Source organism: Dermacentor albipictus, chromosome 1 (genome assembly GCF_038994185.2).
Source record: "Dermacentor albipictus isolate Rhodes 1998 colony chromosome 1, USDA_Dalb.pri_finalv2, whole genome shotgun sequence".
NCBI lineage: Eukaryota > Metazoa > Arthropoda > Arachnida > Ixodida > Ixodidae > Dermacentor > Dermacentor albipictus.
Window position 1 is genome coordinate 438,178,096 of NC_091821.1, and position 19,629 is coordinate 438,197,724.

The 19,629-nt window shown below is 45.6% G+C and overlaps 1 protein-coding gene and 1 non-coding gene across 2 annotated transcripts in view; one reads left to right on the plus strand and one right to left on the minus strand.

Annotated features, from left to right (window-relative positions):
- Positions 1–19,112, minus strand: part of fray (oxidative stress responsive kinase frayed) — a 254,683-nt gene extending 235,571 nt beyond the window's left edge. Inside the window, exon 1 of the mRNA XM_065436142.2 lies at positions 18,709–19,112. Coding sequence (XP_065292214.2) covers positions 18,709–18,761 — 53 coding nt within the window. The 5' untranslated portion in view covers positions 18,762–19,112. The remainder of the gene's footprint in view (positions 1–18,708) is intronic.
- Positions 5,977–6,047, plus strand: TRNAG-CCC (transfer RNA glycine (anticodon CCC)). The gene has a single exon. It is a non-coding gene; the product is annotated as a tRNA-Gly (tRNA).
- Positions 19,113–19,629: the final 517 nt, after the last annotated feature.

Consider the following 19,629-nt stretch of genomic DNA (forward strand, 5'->3'; position numbering starts at 1 on the left):
ACAAGATACATGCTTATCACCAACCGGCTTCTTTATAACTTCGATTGGCCGCGCGGTGAATGCGTCATTCATGTACGACTTGTGGCACCTGCTGCACCTGGATAAACTGTGCTTCACCTGTGGCTGACATCACAAAGACGAAAGAACAAAGTAAAATGACCATGCGGTATGACCGTGCGACCGCTTCTTTTGTCCTGCAGAGCAGCCTCAGCGTCAAGCGCGCAGTGTCCGTGGGGGCTTGATCACTTCGTTAAAAAAAAAAAAAGCTGCAATTGTAGCAATACAGCTGGCTCCCTCGAACTCTGCCCGTCTCTCGAACTGTCCCCAGCGAATTCTAGATTCTTACCGTCGAAGCTGCAGCTACCACAAGGCCTCCCCTGTTGCGAGGCACCATTATTGTATCACTTGTACCGGCGTATGGCATTCACAAAGGTCTATTTGTTACACATTGCATTGGGTGGAACTAGTTCATGCGACAGCTGCGGGTGTGAAGAGTCTTATCTGCAACTGTTCAAGTTACGGCGCGTCAAAGGTCCTTGGACAGGGGCCACATGCGTTGCGAGCTCACAAAGCAGCACGTAAATTGCAGCAGTTCCTTGACATCAAAGGACCTCAGTGACCAAGACGTCCATAGCCGTTTGTTTCAAGAGGGTCTGTATTTCGTGGGTCTCCGTCTTTCTTTCTTTCTTTCTTTCTTTCTTTCTTTCTTTCTTTCTTTCTTTCTTTCTTTCTTTCTTTCTTTCTTTCTTTCTTTCTTTCCTTCTTTCTTTCTTTCTTTCTTTCTTTCTTTCTTTTCGGTCCTTAACACCCTTTTCTCTACATAGGGTACCATTTGGGGCGTGCATATGGTTGCTGAGCTTGGCTAAGTCCCCTTAAGAGGAAAGTTTAGATCAGGGACAACTTCCATTTCCCTATTCAAACACATATATGTAAAACGCAGAAATTATTTTATTAGACATAGTCTGGAGCAATTTGAACAAAACCTGTCGCGAGAGAGAAAGCTAAATTCTAGTGAGTGTTCAAGCATAATTCTGACTTAGCGCTTGAATTTGTTTTAAAAGCATTACCATACAATGGTAAGTACAAGAAAATAGAAGCGCGGAGCTTACAAATACGTAACTCTGCACTAAAAGGTAATTATGCAATATCGCAGTTATGTAAACTGCATGCTCTAGAGAACCTAACGTGTACGGGTTAGATACATGAATTTACAGCTTGTAGGAATGTGTTACGATGTTTACACGGGTCTTGTAAAAGCTTTACTCACATATTATTGGTATATTCCTGACGCCGGTATATCACATCAATCTTGTCCGCTTCGGATGTATTATATTTGCAGAGAATGGGGGCATGTGTGCCGCGATGTGTGCCGAAACTTTGAAGTGTGTAGGTTAATTACAGATTTCGCAGAAAATTACTTATGCATGCGTTACAGAACTATACAAGTGCGTATTTTATCAACCAGCAGGAAGGCTCCCATAATGTTCTGAACGAAACAATGTGCCAGAAACGAACACTGATGGAACAGGAGGAATTTCATTCCTAACGTGTAGACAAACTTTCAAATCAGACAGTAAATTTCAACTTTCACAGAAAAATTATGTTATCAAGAGGTCAAAAGCGGTATATAAAGGGCAGTTATCACCTATGTTTCACCGTTTACCGAGTGAACTTCCCGTCAAACAGCGTTCACATTTAGAATAGATATAGCCACTGTTAAGAATGATGTGTTTAAATAGCCAAATGCTTCTCGCTTAAATATGAACATAGCAAATAATGACTAAACCCTCATTACTTTCAAATATTCGTGGGTTAAACGAGGTGACAGCGATGTCCTCGTCGAACTAAATGAGTCAGCTTGTATGTATATATCGTGGGAATGAGGGATCAACGAAGAGAATAGGAACTGAGGGGTCCGATTTTTGTTAGCGATAACCATATAAAGCCGACAGATAACTAAGCAAGTATAGGGGAACGTATTTGGAGTTCTTTAATTGAACTCTAGACAGGGTAGGCTAAAGGGAAATAAAAGTGGGCAAATGAAATCACAGTTCAGCCATATGGGCGAAGCAATGAATGATATAGCAGCCTGTTAAAATATTACACGAAGTTTAAAGCTCGTAGCTGTACGTGAGTACGAATTGCAGTTAAACGTAAGCTGAGTAAGTTAACATATATGGCGTGCACAGACAGATTAATAGAGAAAGCTCGATGACCGCGAGCAGCATCGGCTTAGAACTACAGGCTCTTCTCGGCGTTGCCGGCTTTTGTCGTCCACGCATTCCCCGTACTGCGGCATGCTCACGGCGGGCACGACGCGTGCGTCCGCTTTCGCGCTTTTGAACTGCAGGGTTTTGTCGACGTTGTCGCTCAGCCCCGCCCTCTTGCTCCCGCAGCGCCACGTCTCGGCGCTGTACTTCAATAATATGAATCGCTTTTTCCTCATTTAACCTGACATTCTCACCACACCCTCCCTCTCCCTCACCTGACAGCGTCCGCCCTCCCTCACCTCGCCGTCACCTCAACCCGTCATGGTGAGGGCAGATGAGGGTGAGGAAGGCCCTCGTGATGGTGCCCATGTCTGGTTCAAAACGTGATGGTTCAATTACATAGCAGAATTTAGGCCGCTGTTTGGTTAAGTTGGTATAAACAGGGAGAACGGGGGATAGGGGGGGGGGGGGACGTATATGGCATACGGTGGCTGCGCTGGTGTTTGTCCGCCAAGTCAAACCTTCGACCCCTTCGAGAGGATGCAGGAAGGAGGACTCAAGTACGACGAGAGCCGCATATGTAGACGAGTGACAAAGAGGACTTTAAAGGCCAACAGGTGTTGCTCTAAACATGACGGTCATGACGCACTTTCGGTGGCTGAAATTGCTTTAGGCACCTGCTGTACGAAATAAATGTAGGGACTTCGAGATTTGTTTCAGTTAGTCTGAGGCAGCCTTCGCTGTGGCTGCGATGCATACACTATATATCCGATACAATGACATTTTTGAACACGTAATGATAGTGAGTGGTATGAGATTTAATGAGGAGGGATTATTCAGAATAATTATCCGGTGTGCTACTGTGCACTGGAGTACAAAGGAAAGTATAAAAAAGATAACGAGAGAAAAAAAGGAACAAATCATCCGATTTCGTTTATGATAACGTACGATATATACGTACAACGTACTCTCTGTGCCAGATACCCCGTTTGGAATACGAGTATATGGAGCACAAAACTCTCTGAAATCTTCCTTTTTTTGGCAGCAAAATTAATATAGCGAAATTTCTCTGCAGTTTGGCTTTATCAAGCCCCTTATCACGAGGCAAATTGCTGTCTGGGGCCCGTCACACCTGCTTTTGTTTTTTGCGGAGGCGAATTCACTTTCGGAAGCAATAGCACTGAAATCACGCAGAGAAAGCTGCTTTCTTAATCGCGGCTGTTATGCATGACCCACACTATGCACATGTAGTACGCACGTATGACGTTAATCGAAAGGTCACAGAAGAACCTTCACCTTGAAGCGGTCGTGCAGACCTGTTTTGGGATGCTCCTTTTTAGCGCCTTTAAGTGCACTGATTCGCCCAACAAGAAGGGCGAATCAAAGAAAGTGTACAAAGATATGCCGAAGCAACAGGAACAAGCATTGGAATTTTCTATGAAATGTGTTCGCTTACGTTGCTATAGGTAAAACTACGAATGCAGAGACAAGCAGTCAATGCTGTAGTCATCGCTGTCAATGGCGTTCGTTATAATGAATGCCGTTCGTAGATGTCGCAATTAACAGAAAAGCTAATTTCCTTCATTTCTGCGCACATCAGTGTGTCACATGTCCTCCAATGAAGTGGCATACGAAAAGAAGCTCATCGAGTCCAACTTTGAGAGAGAGAGGCGGCATAAGGGAAAGGCTACCCAGACTTCGGTTGCTCAATATTTCTAGACCCTTGTTACATATATGAGTTTTACAATGGAGCTTTTCAACAGTGATTGTCATCATTTTTGGTGTATAAGTGTAAGCAACAAAGCTTTCATTAATGGTAGTTCAAAATTTTGTTAACTCTCTGGTGAGCGCTTGTGACCTGTGTCCTACAAAATGGCACGTCTTCACAATATACATAAAAACGTGCAAACCTAAATCCAAATTCTGCTTCCTAGAGTTGCTATAAAAATATTTCATTTCTCAATCGCAACAAATGTTATTGAAATTGGTCCAGTGGTTGTTCCCATGAGTGCATGTATGCTTTCTATATGTGTATTGAACAGGAAAATTGGAGTTGCCCCCTAAAGCTCTCTCTTAATTTAGCTATATAATTAACTAGATAGCATGCGATAAATATCTGGAATTGTGCAAGGTGTGTGCGAACGATACAGTATTATTATTCTTGTGGATTGATTGCGTTGGTAGTCAATTAAACTTAGGAATCGTCCGCACAGAACACTCTCAGATAACTGTGTCAAAACACAAGAAGAGACAGGATTCCCGTGAAAGGAAGAAACCTTTAGTACTTCTCGACTGGGTAGAGAGCTGCATGCATCAAGCAAACGGATAGTGTGCCAATTTTTAACTCATGGCGCAATGTCTCTTGGGCCCTTTTTCCCAGTGATAACCTCGACTGTCCTCCAGACTTTGAATGCTACGCAGCAGAATGGCTTCTCCGCAACAAGAGAACCTGTCGGGGAAAGCCCTCTTCTGTAATTCCCATGTCGGGGCAGACGACGGAGAGCGTAACGGAAGTAGATCCACGGAGGCGCGCGCGAATGGAATAATTTCTACGTGACTTGATCGAGATCTATACCAAGCGAAAAAAAAAGTCAAAAGAACTTTTATAGAGCACGATGGAAGCGCGTTTATGTCTTTATATTCTGAATGCGTCTTCTTCCTTCTTTTCTTTTTTTCTTCTCAGTTCAAGAATTAGTGTATCTGTAGTTTCTCGCAGCTTTTTGTCCGGGATCCACCCCCTAACTGAGTAAGATAAATTAAGGTGTTCATTCATTTAGGTTATTGGCTTCATTCAAACGGTTCCATTGCTCTATGCTTTGTAATTGCTTTACTGTAGTTTTCGTGATCTGTAGACGTCATGTTTTTTTATTTCGTTATCATCCTCTAATTTTTAATAATTGTCTCTCTATCCTCTACTTTTTGAAGAGTAGGTTGCCGTCTCTCCTCTTCCGGTGGCAGTTGCCAGCCTGCCGTTTTCTCTCATTCTCTCTGTAATGTCCAATGGAAGAAGTTGTCTTGAAACGTTTTAATCAAATATATTCTATAAATGTTACGGTAAAATGACATAGGACGTCTTCAATGTGTGTGTGTGTGTGTGGATGGGGGTGAGGGGGGAGGAAAATCATTTAAATATAGAATTCCTATCGCAGACACTTTTCACGAAGACTTAAAACTAAATTCTGGGGTTTTACGTGCCAAAACTACGATCCACTTATGAGTCACGCCGGATTAATTTTGACGACCTGGGATTGTTTAACGTGCACCCCCTGCATGGTACACGGGCTTTTTTTTTTGCACTCCCCCCCCCCCCCCCCCCCCCCATCGAAATGCGGCCGCCAGGATGGATTCGAATCCCGCGCCCTCGAGCTTCGCAGCTCAACGCCAAATCCACTACGCCCTCACACGGCGGATAGTTATCGGACTTCTGTGAGCCACCTTTTATTTGTTTTTTCGAACTGCTACGTTCCGCGTCCGCAAGAACTAAATAGACAAAAAAAATTTGCGCATGTGTTTGAAAACGCATCCGTGGAGCAACACTACGTAGCTCCATTAAAGAAAAAAAAAGAAAAAAAAACACTCGAACTATAGGCAGCCTGAATGATAACTTAGTGAAATAACCGACGTTATTTCTGCAGGAAAGACACAATTCTTCCCAGTGACCTACTTTGCACTCGTTTAATTCAATTTATTTTGTATTATATACCAAAAGCAGCTTAGCTGAAAGGAAAACGTACCTATAGCTCCGTAGTACATACCGATTCTCGTGGCGCCGCTGGTGTAGTGGTATCATGCAAGATTCCCATTCTTGCGACCCGGGTTCGATTCCCGGGCGGCGCACTGAATTTTTTTCTTCGTAATTTTTTTTTCCTTTTCGCGGTTTAGACCTCTACCAATCTGAAAACGTCACGCTAAATAAGAATTTTGCAGGGTTTCAATGTTAACGGACAAATGCACTCACAGGCGGGTCTTATACGACTGGCGCTTCTCGAACCCGATACGTGTTCGCAGCCTGACGTGACGGCTTATTTCCATATCGGACCCAAAGCAGACACACCACAGCTCATACTTGTACGCTTCATGTTCGTGCTCATCTTCATTATCATCATCGGCAAGCGCAATATAGGCACCCGTTTCCTTAATACTTCTAATTATTTCCCTGTAGTACATTTCAGTGCATTCGGCTGTCGTGCGCATTGCTTTCAACAATCTTCTTTCGGCAACGCTGGTTTTCCTGATTCCCTCTAGGCTGCCTGCCAATTAAATGATCAATCAAGTTTTCCCGACATTTCAGCGTTACTTTTCGGTTCAAGCTTCTGTCTTGCGAAAGGCTGTCCCGTGCGGTTGCTCTCCCTTCACCCAGGTCACCCCATCTTTGACGCTTACAGACATGCTGTGGAACACAGCCTTCTTTGAGCTGTTTCGTGATTTTCGGTCGGACTCGCAAGAGAAACGGTCGTTCGTTTGCGCGTTCGCACTCCATCTCGCTCGGCCCTTTCATTCGCTCGCCATCTCTTGGCCTCCCGCTCTCATCTCGCTCGCTCTTTCGTTCTCTCGCTCCATTTCGCTTTCCCACTTGCTTCCTCTCTCACTTTCTCTCACTCGCTCACTCATTAGCCTTCTTGCTTGCTTTTTTTCTCACCCCCTCACATTCGCTCGCGGTCGTTCGCTCTCACGTATTCTCTTTCTCTCTCGTTCTACTTCTCCCTCCCATTCGTTTTCGCTCGGTCGTTCTCTCGCTCTCTATCTCACTCGCCTCTCTCTCGTTCACTCCTTCGCACTCTGGTTAACTCACTCTCTCGTTCGTTCGTTCGTTCGTTCGTTCGTTCGTTCGTTCTATTCGCTTACGTTGACAATTAGCGCGGACCGTTTCCACACAATTTTTAAAAGTATAATTGATTGCCACGAGATGGTCCTTCCAGCAAACATTTTCAGCGCTGAGCTACGAAGAATGTTCCCGTCGGTGATGTCCGTACACCGAATGCACCTACGCATTGTCGGAATTTCCGAAAATTGCCCACAGTTATCATCGACCTCAGCCATTGCACCCTTGAATATACAGGTATTATATAATGGCCGAAGAGTACGTCTAGCGTACAAGAGCCATCGTCTCTGTCATCTCAGCATTTTCTTTTTTTTTTTCATCTTGCATTTCCCCATAAGCACAACAAATGGCTAAAAAAATGCAAGTCTCGCTGACATTTCTTGCGGACGTATGTAAAAGGGAGGCGGTTAATGCTATGACATGGCCGCACTTTCCCTGATAGAAAAGGAAGTCAAAATCTGTAATCTCAAATGCGCATTAAGTACTACAATATTTTTTTCTACTCAATATTTAAGGAATAATCAACAGAGCCATGCCGAAAGAGTATTAAGAACTGCAGTGAAATATCGAGTTCGATTTGTAGTATACTTGTGCTATAATCCCAACAACGCGAAATAAGCTGCCCTGCCCTATTCTGAACCGATTTAGTTTCGCAACTAAACACTTCTGATGAGCACACCAAACAGAAACAGTGAATTAAAGTTGAGGTGGGACAAACGTATAGGTAAGTTAATTTACGAACATAGTTAGCAAAATTAAGTAAATTTCGACGTATGCACTTCAATCATCTGGAAGCGTTGGCGAATGCTAAAACATCGTGTGATGACCGAAAAAGGGTCGGAGAGAGGTTAAGGACCAGATACTTGTAGTGTGCATTATACAAGACGATGCTGTTATTAATGTGATACAAGAACATAAACGTGGTAACACACTTTGAAACGTTGAGCTTCATTCATCGAGTATAACTTTTCAGAATTCCTTATTGTTTTTGAGTATTTTGCAAGAGCACGCTGGGGAAAGTCAGGGTAACCATGTATAGCTGTGAAATTCAAGAAAAAAAATTATTCGTCCGTGATCCCGCTCATCACGTTTCTGTTTTACGATGTGTGTCGAGTTTTGTCTAGAGTGTCCACACTATACATACTTATTTGTTGGTCTTTAGTTGATATTAAGAACTTTTGTTAACCAAAAATTTTTTTAAAATTGTTAGTCTGCATTTTTGCGATGGCTACGCACCTAAAGGTATTAGATTGCGTAATTGTTGAGTGCTCACACTGTGCTACTTATTTGTGCCATCTAGATGTTTCAGCTGTACATTAATAGATGCACCAAGATGTTCCAGGAAGGATTTGGAAGGTTCTGTTAATTGCGATTGCTCACTTTTACTAAATCGCGCATCATGTTCACTTAGAGCTTCGCGCCTTCTTCAAAATGAACGCGTAATACATGGATATTCAGGCGCTACTGAGATACTCTGCGGGATGACACGAAACCTCCTGAATGCACCAATTCTAAGATACATAAGCAGGGTGCTTCATCGAACCTTTGTCAAGCCTCAAAAAAAAAAAAAAGAAGAAGAAGTAGAGGAAGGAAGCCATGTAAGAGTGCGCTATGCGAATGCAGCCAACACCGTAATGCTGATTGTCGTCTGGAGCAGCTGAATGTATCTTTTTCTATTATGGGTATAGCTAAAGTAATTAGCCCAACTTAATTAACCGATCTTTAAGTTATAACTTAAAAAGCAATGTCTTCAGTATAAAAGTTGTAGAGCGCATTGAGGAATATATATCTATTGAATCCTTTCCGTGACGATAGCTGTCGTGGTATTATTTTTTTTTATGTGCTCCAAAGGAAGCGCGCAAAATCTGTGAATGTATTATGAGACTAGGCGCTGTAGTGCGAAGTGAGATTAATAGTGATTTCAAACATGCTTCTAATGAATCATCTGCGCTTCACATAGACCGAAACATAATGAATAGGATGTATGCGAAAATTATGGTTGCGATTAGACGACCTCATCTCGCATGCAGTCTGTCAAACGCAAAAGAAAAGAAAAGAAAAAAGAAAGAAAGTCAGGAAAGAAAGACTGGCCGGGTTCCAAGAATTCCTATGGGCTATTTATCTTGGCAGAAGTAGAAACGAAGACCGTTGTGTTATAATGGCCTCTTTTATTCCTTACAGTTGGGCGAATATCAACGCTTTCGAATACGAAAAGCAAGAATCGAATATCGAACAGCCTGACGCAGACGCTTATATTTTTATATATATATATATATATATATATATATATATATATATATATATATATATATATATATATATATATATATATATGTATATATATGTATATATATATATATATATATATATATATATATATATATGTAACTTATGATATGACTAATAAAAATTGGATTTTTATTAGTCATATCATAAGAAGCCAACAAAAACACTGACACCAAGGACAACATAGGGGAAATGACTTGTGCTTAATGAATGAAATAAAGAAACGATAAATTAATGGTAATGAGAGTGGATGAAATAACAACTTGCCACAGGTGGGGAACGATCTCGCAACCTTCGCATTTCGCGTGCGATGCTCAACCAATTGAGCTACCGCGGCGCCGTTTCCCCCTCCACTTTCTTGGGTATTTATGTTTCCTAGTAGAATCCTGGGAGTGTTAGCCAGCGCCACCAGTCACAGACCTTGGCGGCGGATGTGGAACATCCTTTCTGCTGTAGGCTTCACGAGAACGTAATCTTTTTGGCAGCCGGTCAATAAAACCACACATGCCACCTGAAGACATCAATGTTGCCAGATTCGCGACCCTCCCTAATTATGTAATAAACGAGAAGAAAGCGGGTTAACCGAGGGGCCCGATTTTTTTAGTCATATCATAAGAAGCCACAAAACACTGACACCAAGCACAACACAAGGAAGATGAACTCCCAGGGTTAGTTCCAGTAGTAAAACATAAATACCCAAGAAAGTGGATTGGAAAACAGCGCCGCGGTAGCTCAATTGGTAAGAGCCTCGCACGCGTAATGCGAAGGTTGTGGGATCGTTCCCCACCGGCGGTATGTTGTTTCTTCAATGAATTTCATTCCGATTAATTTATCATTTGTTTAATTCAATTAGAATGCACATGTAATTTCCCCTATGTTGTCCTTGGTATCATTGTTTGTTGGCTTCTTATGATATGATTAATAAAAATCAGGCCCCTCGGTTAACCCACGTGCTTCTCGTTCTACACACACACACACACACACACACACACACACACACACACACACATATATATATATATATATATATATATATATATATATATATATATATTCAGTAACATTTATTTCGTTATAATTAGGTACCACGCCTGTGCTGTCTAGTGCAATAAGGGCAACGAACTCTCAGTGAAAAAAGGTCAGTTTTAAACTCAAGACTGGTAATGATAAAAAAGAAAGGAGGGGCAGGGAAGCGCGAATAGCCCTTCAGCAACTTTAGACCCTGGTTGCAAACAAGCTAATAATGAATGGGCGCCGTATGGCTATCGCTTTCGAAAAAACGCTGAATAAGTGTGAGCCGAAGAAAAGATCAGAAGTTACCCGCCGTGGTTGCTCAGTGGCTATGGTGTTTGGCTGCTGAGCACGAGGTCAGCAGCCAAACACCATGCGAAGACACACGTGTACACAAAATGCGAAGACACACGTGTACTTAGATTTAAATGCACGTTAAAGAACCCCAGTTGGTCGAAATTTCCGGAGTCCCCCTCTACGGCGTGCCTCACAATCGGGAAGTGCTTTTGGCACGTTAAACCCCATAATTTAATTAAGATCAGAAGTTGTGGAAAAAGAAAGGAAGAAAGCTGCTGATGGGAACTTGGGTGCGTAGACACACGTAAATTGGCCCATCGCAAGGAAAATGTCGCAGGTTGTATCGTAAAAGATAAACCTACTACACGGCAAGACTGCCCAAAATAAAAAGCACCAAATGACAGGCCACAAGCAACAATTCTAGCGTGTTGTGCAGGCTTCTGCGCCAAAACCGAAAACAAGAGCCAGCATTACCAATTCTGGCTCTGCTTTTGGAGTGAGCATATTTCAGAAATATCTTGCTCACAGCCTTAGTTAAAACCAGTGTCCATGATTATTACGATTCTTTCCGATAATTATTGCTGTGGGAGAAGGTCGCATGCAAGTATATACATATATGCATGTATATATGTATACATAGCGCGTTAATTGAACAGTTCAAGGCACTCGGCTACAGCGTTCGACCTCATTCTTATACAGACCGTGTATTGCAGAGAACACGAAGCGCAGGCGGGCAAGGTTTTGTAGAGGGTGCAGAGAAGTCGCATTTCGACTCTGAAACATAAACAATGGGAAAGCGCACAGGTGCGCGCACGCAGCTTGCAGTCCGTTCGTCTTGACGATATGCCTACTGTTCGCAGTCGAATAGCGCTCAAACGCTGCTTACTTGCAGGACGTTTTGACAGCGCGCTGCACGTGCTCGCCAAGCCGATGACGCATTCTTGAGCGCCGACGGACACGTTTTGCCGCCACACACGGTTTGTGTCAACCATCCGCTGTCACTTCACCGAGTGCGCTGACCCCTGCTGCAAGTTCTATTGCTGCAGTGCTCGCTGTATGAGGTAGGTTAAGAACGTAAAACCACCACAACGTAACAATGCTAACGTACATTCGCCGCTCAACGAATGAACTCCTGTTCGTGTAGTACTGACGCAGGTTGACATTCTATGGTCTCGCGGAATTCAGCTGCACACCTGCGATCCCACATCTGCGACCGAGTGTTCTGTGATGACAAAGGACTCATGCGTCAACTTTAAATCGCACGCGAACGGCTGACTTCGAGCGGCGTACCTTGCGACTCAGAGGACAGCGCGGCTTAAAGGAAGGTCCACGACACAGGCGGGCCGTTCACACACAGCTTTAGTTCTCGTTCGTACCCGATGCAGTCAAAGGAGCCAACCTCTATCGTGGACTGGCGTTTTACGACTTCTAACGTCGAACGACCTTTCGCCGTCTCTCCGAAATGTCATAATTTAATTATGCTGTACCCTGTTTTTAATACGATTGAGCTTTGAGTTCTGTTTCAGAGTGAAATCTCGCGTGTCATCGTGGAACGCATGAGTGACTGCATCGCAGTAACACTACATGGTATATCCTATATCTGTCAATGACTATCCCTCGACACGCACGAAGACTTCCAAAGACACGCACGAAGATGCACGAAGTGATGCCGGTGGGATCGGGGTAAGCCATCTCGACAGACTTTTGTAGCAGCCGCCACTGACCGCTTCTGTTTGCCACTTCGAAAGCACCATTAGTGAGGGAGTTCCTTCAATGGGTGCTCGAAATATATTCCTGTCCATGTGCACGCTTTGAATGCCACTGCAGGTGACAAGCGCGGTACGTAAATGACCCACTCATGCATAGTACACAAGCACACAACACACACAAGCAACACAAATAACAAGGTCAAATAACAAGGCACACAAAACTGCATCAGGTAACTAAAGAGTCTGGTTCAGGCCAGTGTCTTGGACGAAGGCGAATAGTGTCTTTGTTGGGTGCGTAGAGCACGTGCTCCAAGGTCGAAGAATATGTTGCAGTTCAAAGGAGCTGTCAGATAAATTCAAAGTAGGTTTGATGACTTCTTTTGAGGCCTCAAAGCGCGTGCACACGCTCAAAACAACGTGCAAGTAATCACTCGATTGCAACCCTGTCGAGCGTATGTGGCTATCGCGTCAATTGCAGTTTCCGCAGGCAGTAATTCGTAGGCGACGTGTAAACGAATACGGTGTGGACATGTGTGCACTCGCGCCTCGAAAGGCCACTCGGCATGTGGAAATCACATTTTGGATGAGTAATTAGATTGGAGCGGTGCGTACTGTTTCAGCGCCAGTCGATGGCGCTTGTATGAGCGCCTGACCCGTTACTTCTTGAAGCAGCCGCAGACACTAGTCGCGATTAGCTTTGCCAATTCTTCACTGGATGAAGTCGGGGCGGTGGGTGGTTTGAGATGGCCCGGCTGAAGATGACCGACCCTGTCGTTGCCACGAGCCGCCAGTCTGTACTTGCAACAAAAGTGCTCATTTTTTTTTTTAGTTTGACCAAGCCTCGATTTTTTAAAAGAACAGTTGCCTGAATAACGCGGCTACCAATACAGACAAAGGTACTGGGAACGTTCAGGGCTTACAACATAACTGAGGCCATGACAAAAGCGAAACCACCTTTGTTTAGGATAATGCCACACAAAACAAAAGGAAAGGAATCTGCAATGAAGTGTTTAGGGCATTATAAATAAGAAATCTGGTTTATCGATTGTTATTTATCAGAAACAAAAATAAAGCGAGAGTCGGGACATTTGTCCATCCCGACTGAGTCAAGTCGGCGCACTCGACGTTTGCTCGAAATTCGTGATGGTTGGCAACCCGAGTCGCGATGAGCAGCCGTGTGCCACCTCGGCAGCGTGGTCAGCCTCGACGTATACACACCCTGCTATGCCGCATTAAAGGAGACAGCCACAGAGGCACGTGCACAACAATGTTGCGGTGCAATCTGCACGCCTCTTCATGCAGACCCGTTGGCGCCTCGAAAGAGATCACCTTTTGACCGTAACAGATAACAGCTGCCCGAGAGTCGGTGAAGGTCACCCATCGATTTGTTGGCTCGTCCAAAACGCGAGCTAAGTCACGCACGCAGTGCGGAGAACTCCGTGTCGAAATCCGCGGCTGAGCCTCACCGAAATAGTTGTTTTAGTATAGATGGAATCCAGGCACCTGTTGTACGTGGAAAAATACGATGTGACGGAGTCATCGGTGTGAATGCGGCGCCAACCTTCGTAGCATATCGAGGTGCGCCCGAGTGGAGATTATTCTAAAGGTAGCGTGGGAGGCACTAGCCTTGTCCCGTACATTCGGCACTAGCTGGCACAGTGGTCATTCGACAAGAACGATACTGTGGTGGTAAAAGCAGTCGTGTGCATCAAAGACTCTCACAATGGGTAAGGAACAGGTCGTGCACGGCAATGATGCCAATGGGTGCAAGGCATTGGTCAGGTGCTCTTGCGACGTATATCAGATGTGATGCGCGAAGTAACCTCTCGTATTTAAAGAATTCGGAACGAAAGACGCCTGCACTCTGTCGGCGTGCCTTTTGTTTACTCCAAGGAAGTCGCATATAACATTCGCAATATACTTCGGCTTGTGAGCCTTCCACGAATTTCATATTCGTAGTGAGAGGCTCTGTAGGGCCAGCGGACCGTACCGGAGGAGGACGTAGTGAATCTACGCGCAGCATAGATAATGTACAGAGCGTCCGCTCGCTCCACCACAACGCATACGAAAAATGTTTGCGTAGGAGTTGAGTTTCTCCTTCAAGTGTCTCACGTGCGGCGTCTCTACCTCAGAAGCCTGTCAGTTGTAGCTGTCAGAAACTTGTGACTTAGATACGGAAGCGCCTGCGACCTTTAGCGCATAGCGTGAGACGTCACGCATCAACGAGGCAAACGCAGGGCACTTCTCCGGTGACATTTCAAGGCCGCGGAGCATGTGGGATTTCTGTATCAATATGGGTGGCCTTTTGTAGACTTGAGCGCAGCAAGCGCGTGTTGGCCCCAAAGGGCCAAACACTGTAAAATATTTTTCGCCCTTAAAATTGAATAAGGGTGTAAATGCGTACATAACTTACACCTTTATGCCCTTTTTGGGTCTAAGGCGCATACCGATGATACCCGCCTAAAAACCAAATAGCCACCGAATTCTGCGTGCACTTGTCGAGACCTTTGACGGAGATCTTAAACAGCGCCGCGCTTGTGAATGAATGAATGATCCTGGGAAACACCATGCAATACATTGTGGGCCGTCGAACATCCTTCATAGGACGCAAACAATACTTTTTTTTATCTAAAAAATATAGAATCACCTGCCTAGAATGCGGAGAAGAAAGGGAACTGAAGGGCTCGATTCTGCTAATCATAACCACATAAAGCTAATAGACAACGATGCCAAGGAAAGCATTGGGAAAATTCAGCGTGGTTGAAATGGTAATGTAGAAATAATGAAGAAAAGGGAAATGAAAGTGGACGAAAACATTGCTAACGAAAATATAACTTGTGGCCGGTGGGAACAGAGCCCACAACCTCCGCATTACTCGTGCGTTGCAGTACCAATTGTGCAACGGCGACCGCCATAAATTCGTCTACTAACTTGGGTATTAATGGTTTACTAGATGGAGTGTTAGCCAGTACCACTCAGAACCACTCAGTACCACTCAGTACCACTCAGTACCTCTCAGAACACCCTAGGAGTGTTAGCCAGTACCACTCAGAACCGTGGCGTGTGGATGTGGAACATCATTTTTAGCCTGATGGCACCACGTAACACGTGATCTTAGGAGAGAGGGCATGGGGCTGATGAACCCTCGCATGGAATATACCTGATGGCATCAAGCCTGCCTACAAAGCAGTCACACATCCACTTGCACAAGCGCCAGTCGGCTCGGCATGGCGCCGAGTAGACTGGCGCTTCCAGCGCGCATCGGCAGCGTGTGATATACGCTATAAGGTGCACCACCAGCTGAATTTCCTTCCCAATGCTCTCAGGTGACGGCGTCCTAGTTTTCTACATCTTGGAGCCCAGAAATTAAGAAACGAAGGAAGGAAGGAAGGAAAAAGTGGAGAAGGAAAGGTAGGAAGGTTAACCAGTTTAGATTAACCGGTTTGCTACCCTACACATGGGAGAGGGATGGGGGAGATTAAAGATGGGGAAAGGGGAGAGGGAGAGAGAGAGCACATAGCACAGCACACACAGATCGTCCGTTGGAGTCCATCAACGAAGAATGGTAATCAACGAAGGCGGACGCAATTTATTGGTTTAACGTTAAATTGTTGTACTAAGATGATTGTAAGGAATCATGTAGTTCCGGTTTCTGATTTTGCTTCGCATTGCCTATGTACGTACATGTGCTTTAAGAGGAAGCTTTAGCTCGGGTGCTCTTATCTAAATACATGTGGAAGAAGAATGAGTTTTTCTCGGCAACCACTGTACCGAATATGGCGAGGTTTGTTGCATTTAAAATAAAAGCTTAAAATCTAGTGACTGCTTTTTCAAATTTTTTATTTAGGTGGTCAATTTTTTATTAAAAATTGGCAAAATCGAAAATTTTCAGAAAACGAAAATATCAAGTTTACCGCTCCGTACATCAGCAAAAAAAGGATATCACAATTCACTGAATTGCATCTAATAGTATATTTAAAGCGTACAAAATTTGTATGTTACACATGAATCTCAAAAAATTTACTAATATGTTAATACAGCTTTTCCAGAACCCGTGTCAACAACGTAACAAATTAACGTAAGATATAAAATGACATTTTGAATTTGTCTGCTTTCAATGATTTAGTGGATGCCGTTTATGGAACCGCGATATCTGTTGTTAATGCAGATGTCATACTTAAGTGCCGCGCGTCGCCCCTAGAAGATCGAAGCGGCCACCAAGCGCCGTGAACGACGAGGAAGACAACGGGTGCACGAGCACGGCAGCACGAGGGCGCGTTCGCGGTGTTCGATCCAGGCGGGCAGCAGCTCCGAGCTCCTGGGCGGAACGAGGCGAGGGTTCCTGCCAGGCGAGACGTCCGTGGCAAGGCGCGGAGGACCGCGGAGCCGAGCGTGGACGTCCCAGGGCCCCTGCTGCCAGTGCTCGAGACGCTGGCTGACCCGAGGGCCGCCGGTCCCTGAGCTGCCGCACCTGAGCGTGCCGAGCAGCGTTTCAGTCTAGCACAGATGTTGCTGTGCTAGACGAGGTCCTCACGTGTGACCGGCGCACGTGGATTGCGAGCGGCGCACGAGCTGGGCACCGAGGTCGTGCTGGACGTGCGACTGTAGCACGTCGGTCGCGAGCGGCGTCCGAGCCGGACATCGAGGACGTGCGGAGCAAGGCGTCCCCTGGCTGCTGCCGCTGCGGCGTCCGAGCGTGCCGAGTCCGGGAACCGTGCTGAACGGGGCCCGAGCGTGTGGTCGTCGCGGCCAGCTCCAGCACGGGAGACCGCACGGTGCCGTGACCAGCGAACTGTGAGCCGCGCAACCCGGGACTGTTTCAGCCCGTGGACACACGGACTGCAGTTTCTGTATATATATTCTGACTGCAACTCTCTGTATATATTCATATGTTAAAGGTTGCCTTGAGTTTTATAAACGCATATAAATGGCTCTCTGTCTTTCTTCCGCATCACTGCGCACTAGCGAAAGTGCCGAACAGTCCTAATCACCACAGCAGAATTACTAATTTGTAAACTTCATGCTTCTATATCTTTCAAAACTGCGAATCTTTTGAAATATTTTTAACAACATTCAGGCCCTAAATCGGAATTCCGCTTCCAACAGTCATTAGAATTTAACTTTCTCTCTCAAATGCAACAAATTTTATTAAAACCGGTCCCAAGGTTATCTCAGAAAAACGTTTTTACATTTTACAAGCATTTGAATAGACCGCGTCGCAGTTGAGCCCGAGCTAAAGCCTCCTCTTAATATGTGCTGTCTTGTTTCGGCATACATCGATCGTTGTGAAGCCAGCCTTTTTGCTTGAGGAGCAGAAATAAGTCAGGCATTGCACTTTCTTTTTGCGAGTTCGAAATGCAAACAACAGTGTGTGTGCATATATATATATATATATATATATATATATATATATATATATATATATATATATATATATATATATATATATATATATATATATCCTTTCTTGATGTCGGAACAACACTTTTAAATTTTCATATTTCCAATAACTTGTAGATGCTTGCGAGATTCCCTACACCTCAATTACTAAAATTCAGAGCGCAGATGGAGAAATAAAAATTCAGCGGTGACTTAGCGGTAATTGTGACAGAAATGCGTTATAATTACGTCACACCTCTTTGAGGTCCCGGATGCACGGTTTAAACCGCGGTCACAACATTGCAAAGCGTCATTCAGGAGCTCACTCGTCACACCCACTGCCTCTTGGACAGCGACGTGCAACTGACGGTGGTGGAGCAGACGGTGGCCCGGAGCAGTTGCACTACCGTCAGTTGCACTAATATGTCTGTGCGCATACATTCCGGTGACTGGGTTTTCCACACTTCACACAGAGCTCTCTATATTTTCTTTGGCACTTCTAACACTAATGCTTTAATCAACATGACGTTTAAAATTCGAGTCGCCGTTTCTTTAACTGGAGCTGACATGCTTCACAAGCTCTATGTAAAAGTGTTCGAGAAATGCAGCGCATTCCGTGTCACCGCGGCGCCGTAAAATCTGTCGTTTAAGAGGCGAATGCACGCTGCGGTTCATAGGTTCCCGTTCCGCAAATTCGGTGTGAGCAAAGTCGTTCAATGCTTTTGACTGAAGCACTCCGATACCGACAGTGCTATGCGAGTATAGGCCGTATCGAGCCGCAACTCGTAATACAGACCTCCGCAAAAATGCAGAAACGTCAACACTCCCCTCGGCGATGCGAACACTACGTAATGCCTCGGGGCAAGATTTGTCGCACCTTTCCAAGCGCGAGCACTATATAGTTTTGCGGAGAACGAGCGGGAGCGATCTCTCGCATCCGTGCGGGCGCGGACTCGAGTCCAACAAATCGTTGAGGGCTGCAACGCGCACTCACCTCTTCCGCTGCGAGCTGAGGTGACTCTTGAGCGCAGCCACCCGTAGCCACATCCTGGCGAGTCGGCGTGGTCAAGGAGTCAAGACCGTCTCGTCGCCGAACCGGCGAAACGCTTGAACAGCCGTCGGCGCTCGCGATCGCACTACACACACACACACACGCCGGTCTCGTTGCTCGCTGGTTACGCACGCGAGGAGGGCGTGTGCCTCGGCGATCCTGTTAAGAAGCAGACGAGCCCCGTGGGGAACCGGTAGCACCAGCGTCTGGGCGGCGCTGCAGACGACGTCCAGCAAGCAGCAGCAGCAGCAGCAGGGAATGCCGCCACGTCTTCTGAGAGATACGTGAGCGAAATGGGGAGTTCCGCGCCCTCGCTCCGCGCACGGTGGAATCGGTTTCGCGTTGCACGCAGGCGGCGAAGCCTCCCGCAGCCGTAGACACAGCAGCGCCGTGCACTTTCGGGATCGCGAAACGCACTGCGCATTGCAGCAGGACGGCGGACGCGCAACCGGAGCGCGCGACCCACCGTTCGCCGGGAGATTCCGCGCCGGTTATTTGTTTGTTTTGTTTCGTTTTGTTTTACTTGTTTGTTTTTCTTTCTGCGCAAGCGGAGCCACCTGCGCGAACCGAGGAAGGGCGCAAGAAAGATGAGAACATTGTGTTTGCGTCGTGCTTCCGCGGGCGTCGCGCAAAGTCGCTCGCACGGCCGGAGTCGTCGCCGAGCGCGAGCTGCTCTCTCGCGCCGGTCGGCCCTGGGAAATCGCCAAGCTAGTCGTCACCTGGGCCGATTCATTATTTTTTTCTTAATTTTTATTTGTTTCCACAGATTCTATAGGCCAATGTGGGCTTACGGAAGGGAGCAGGGTGAACTTTTATTCACTCACGTGAATACAAGTTCACGTGAGTTAGCACGTACAGCTGACA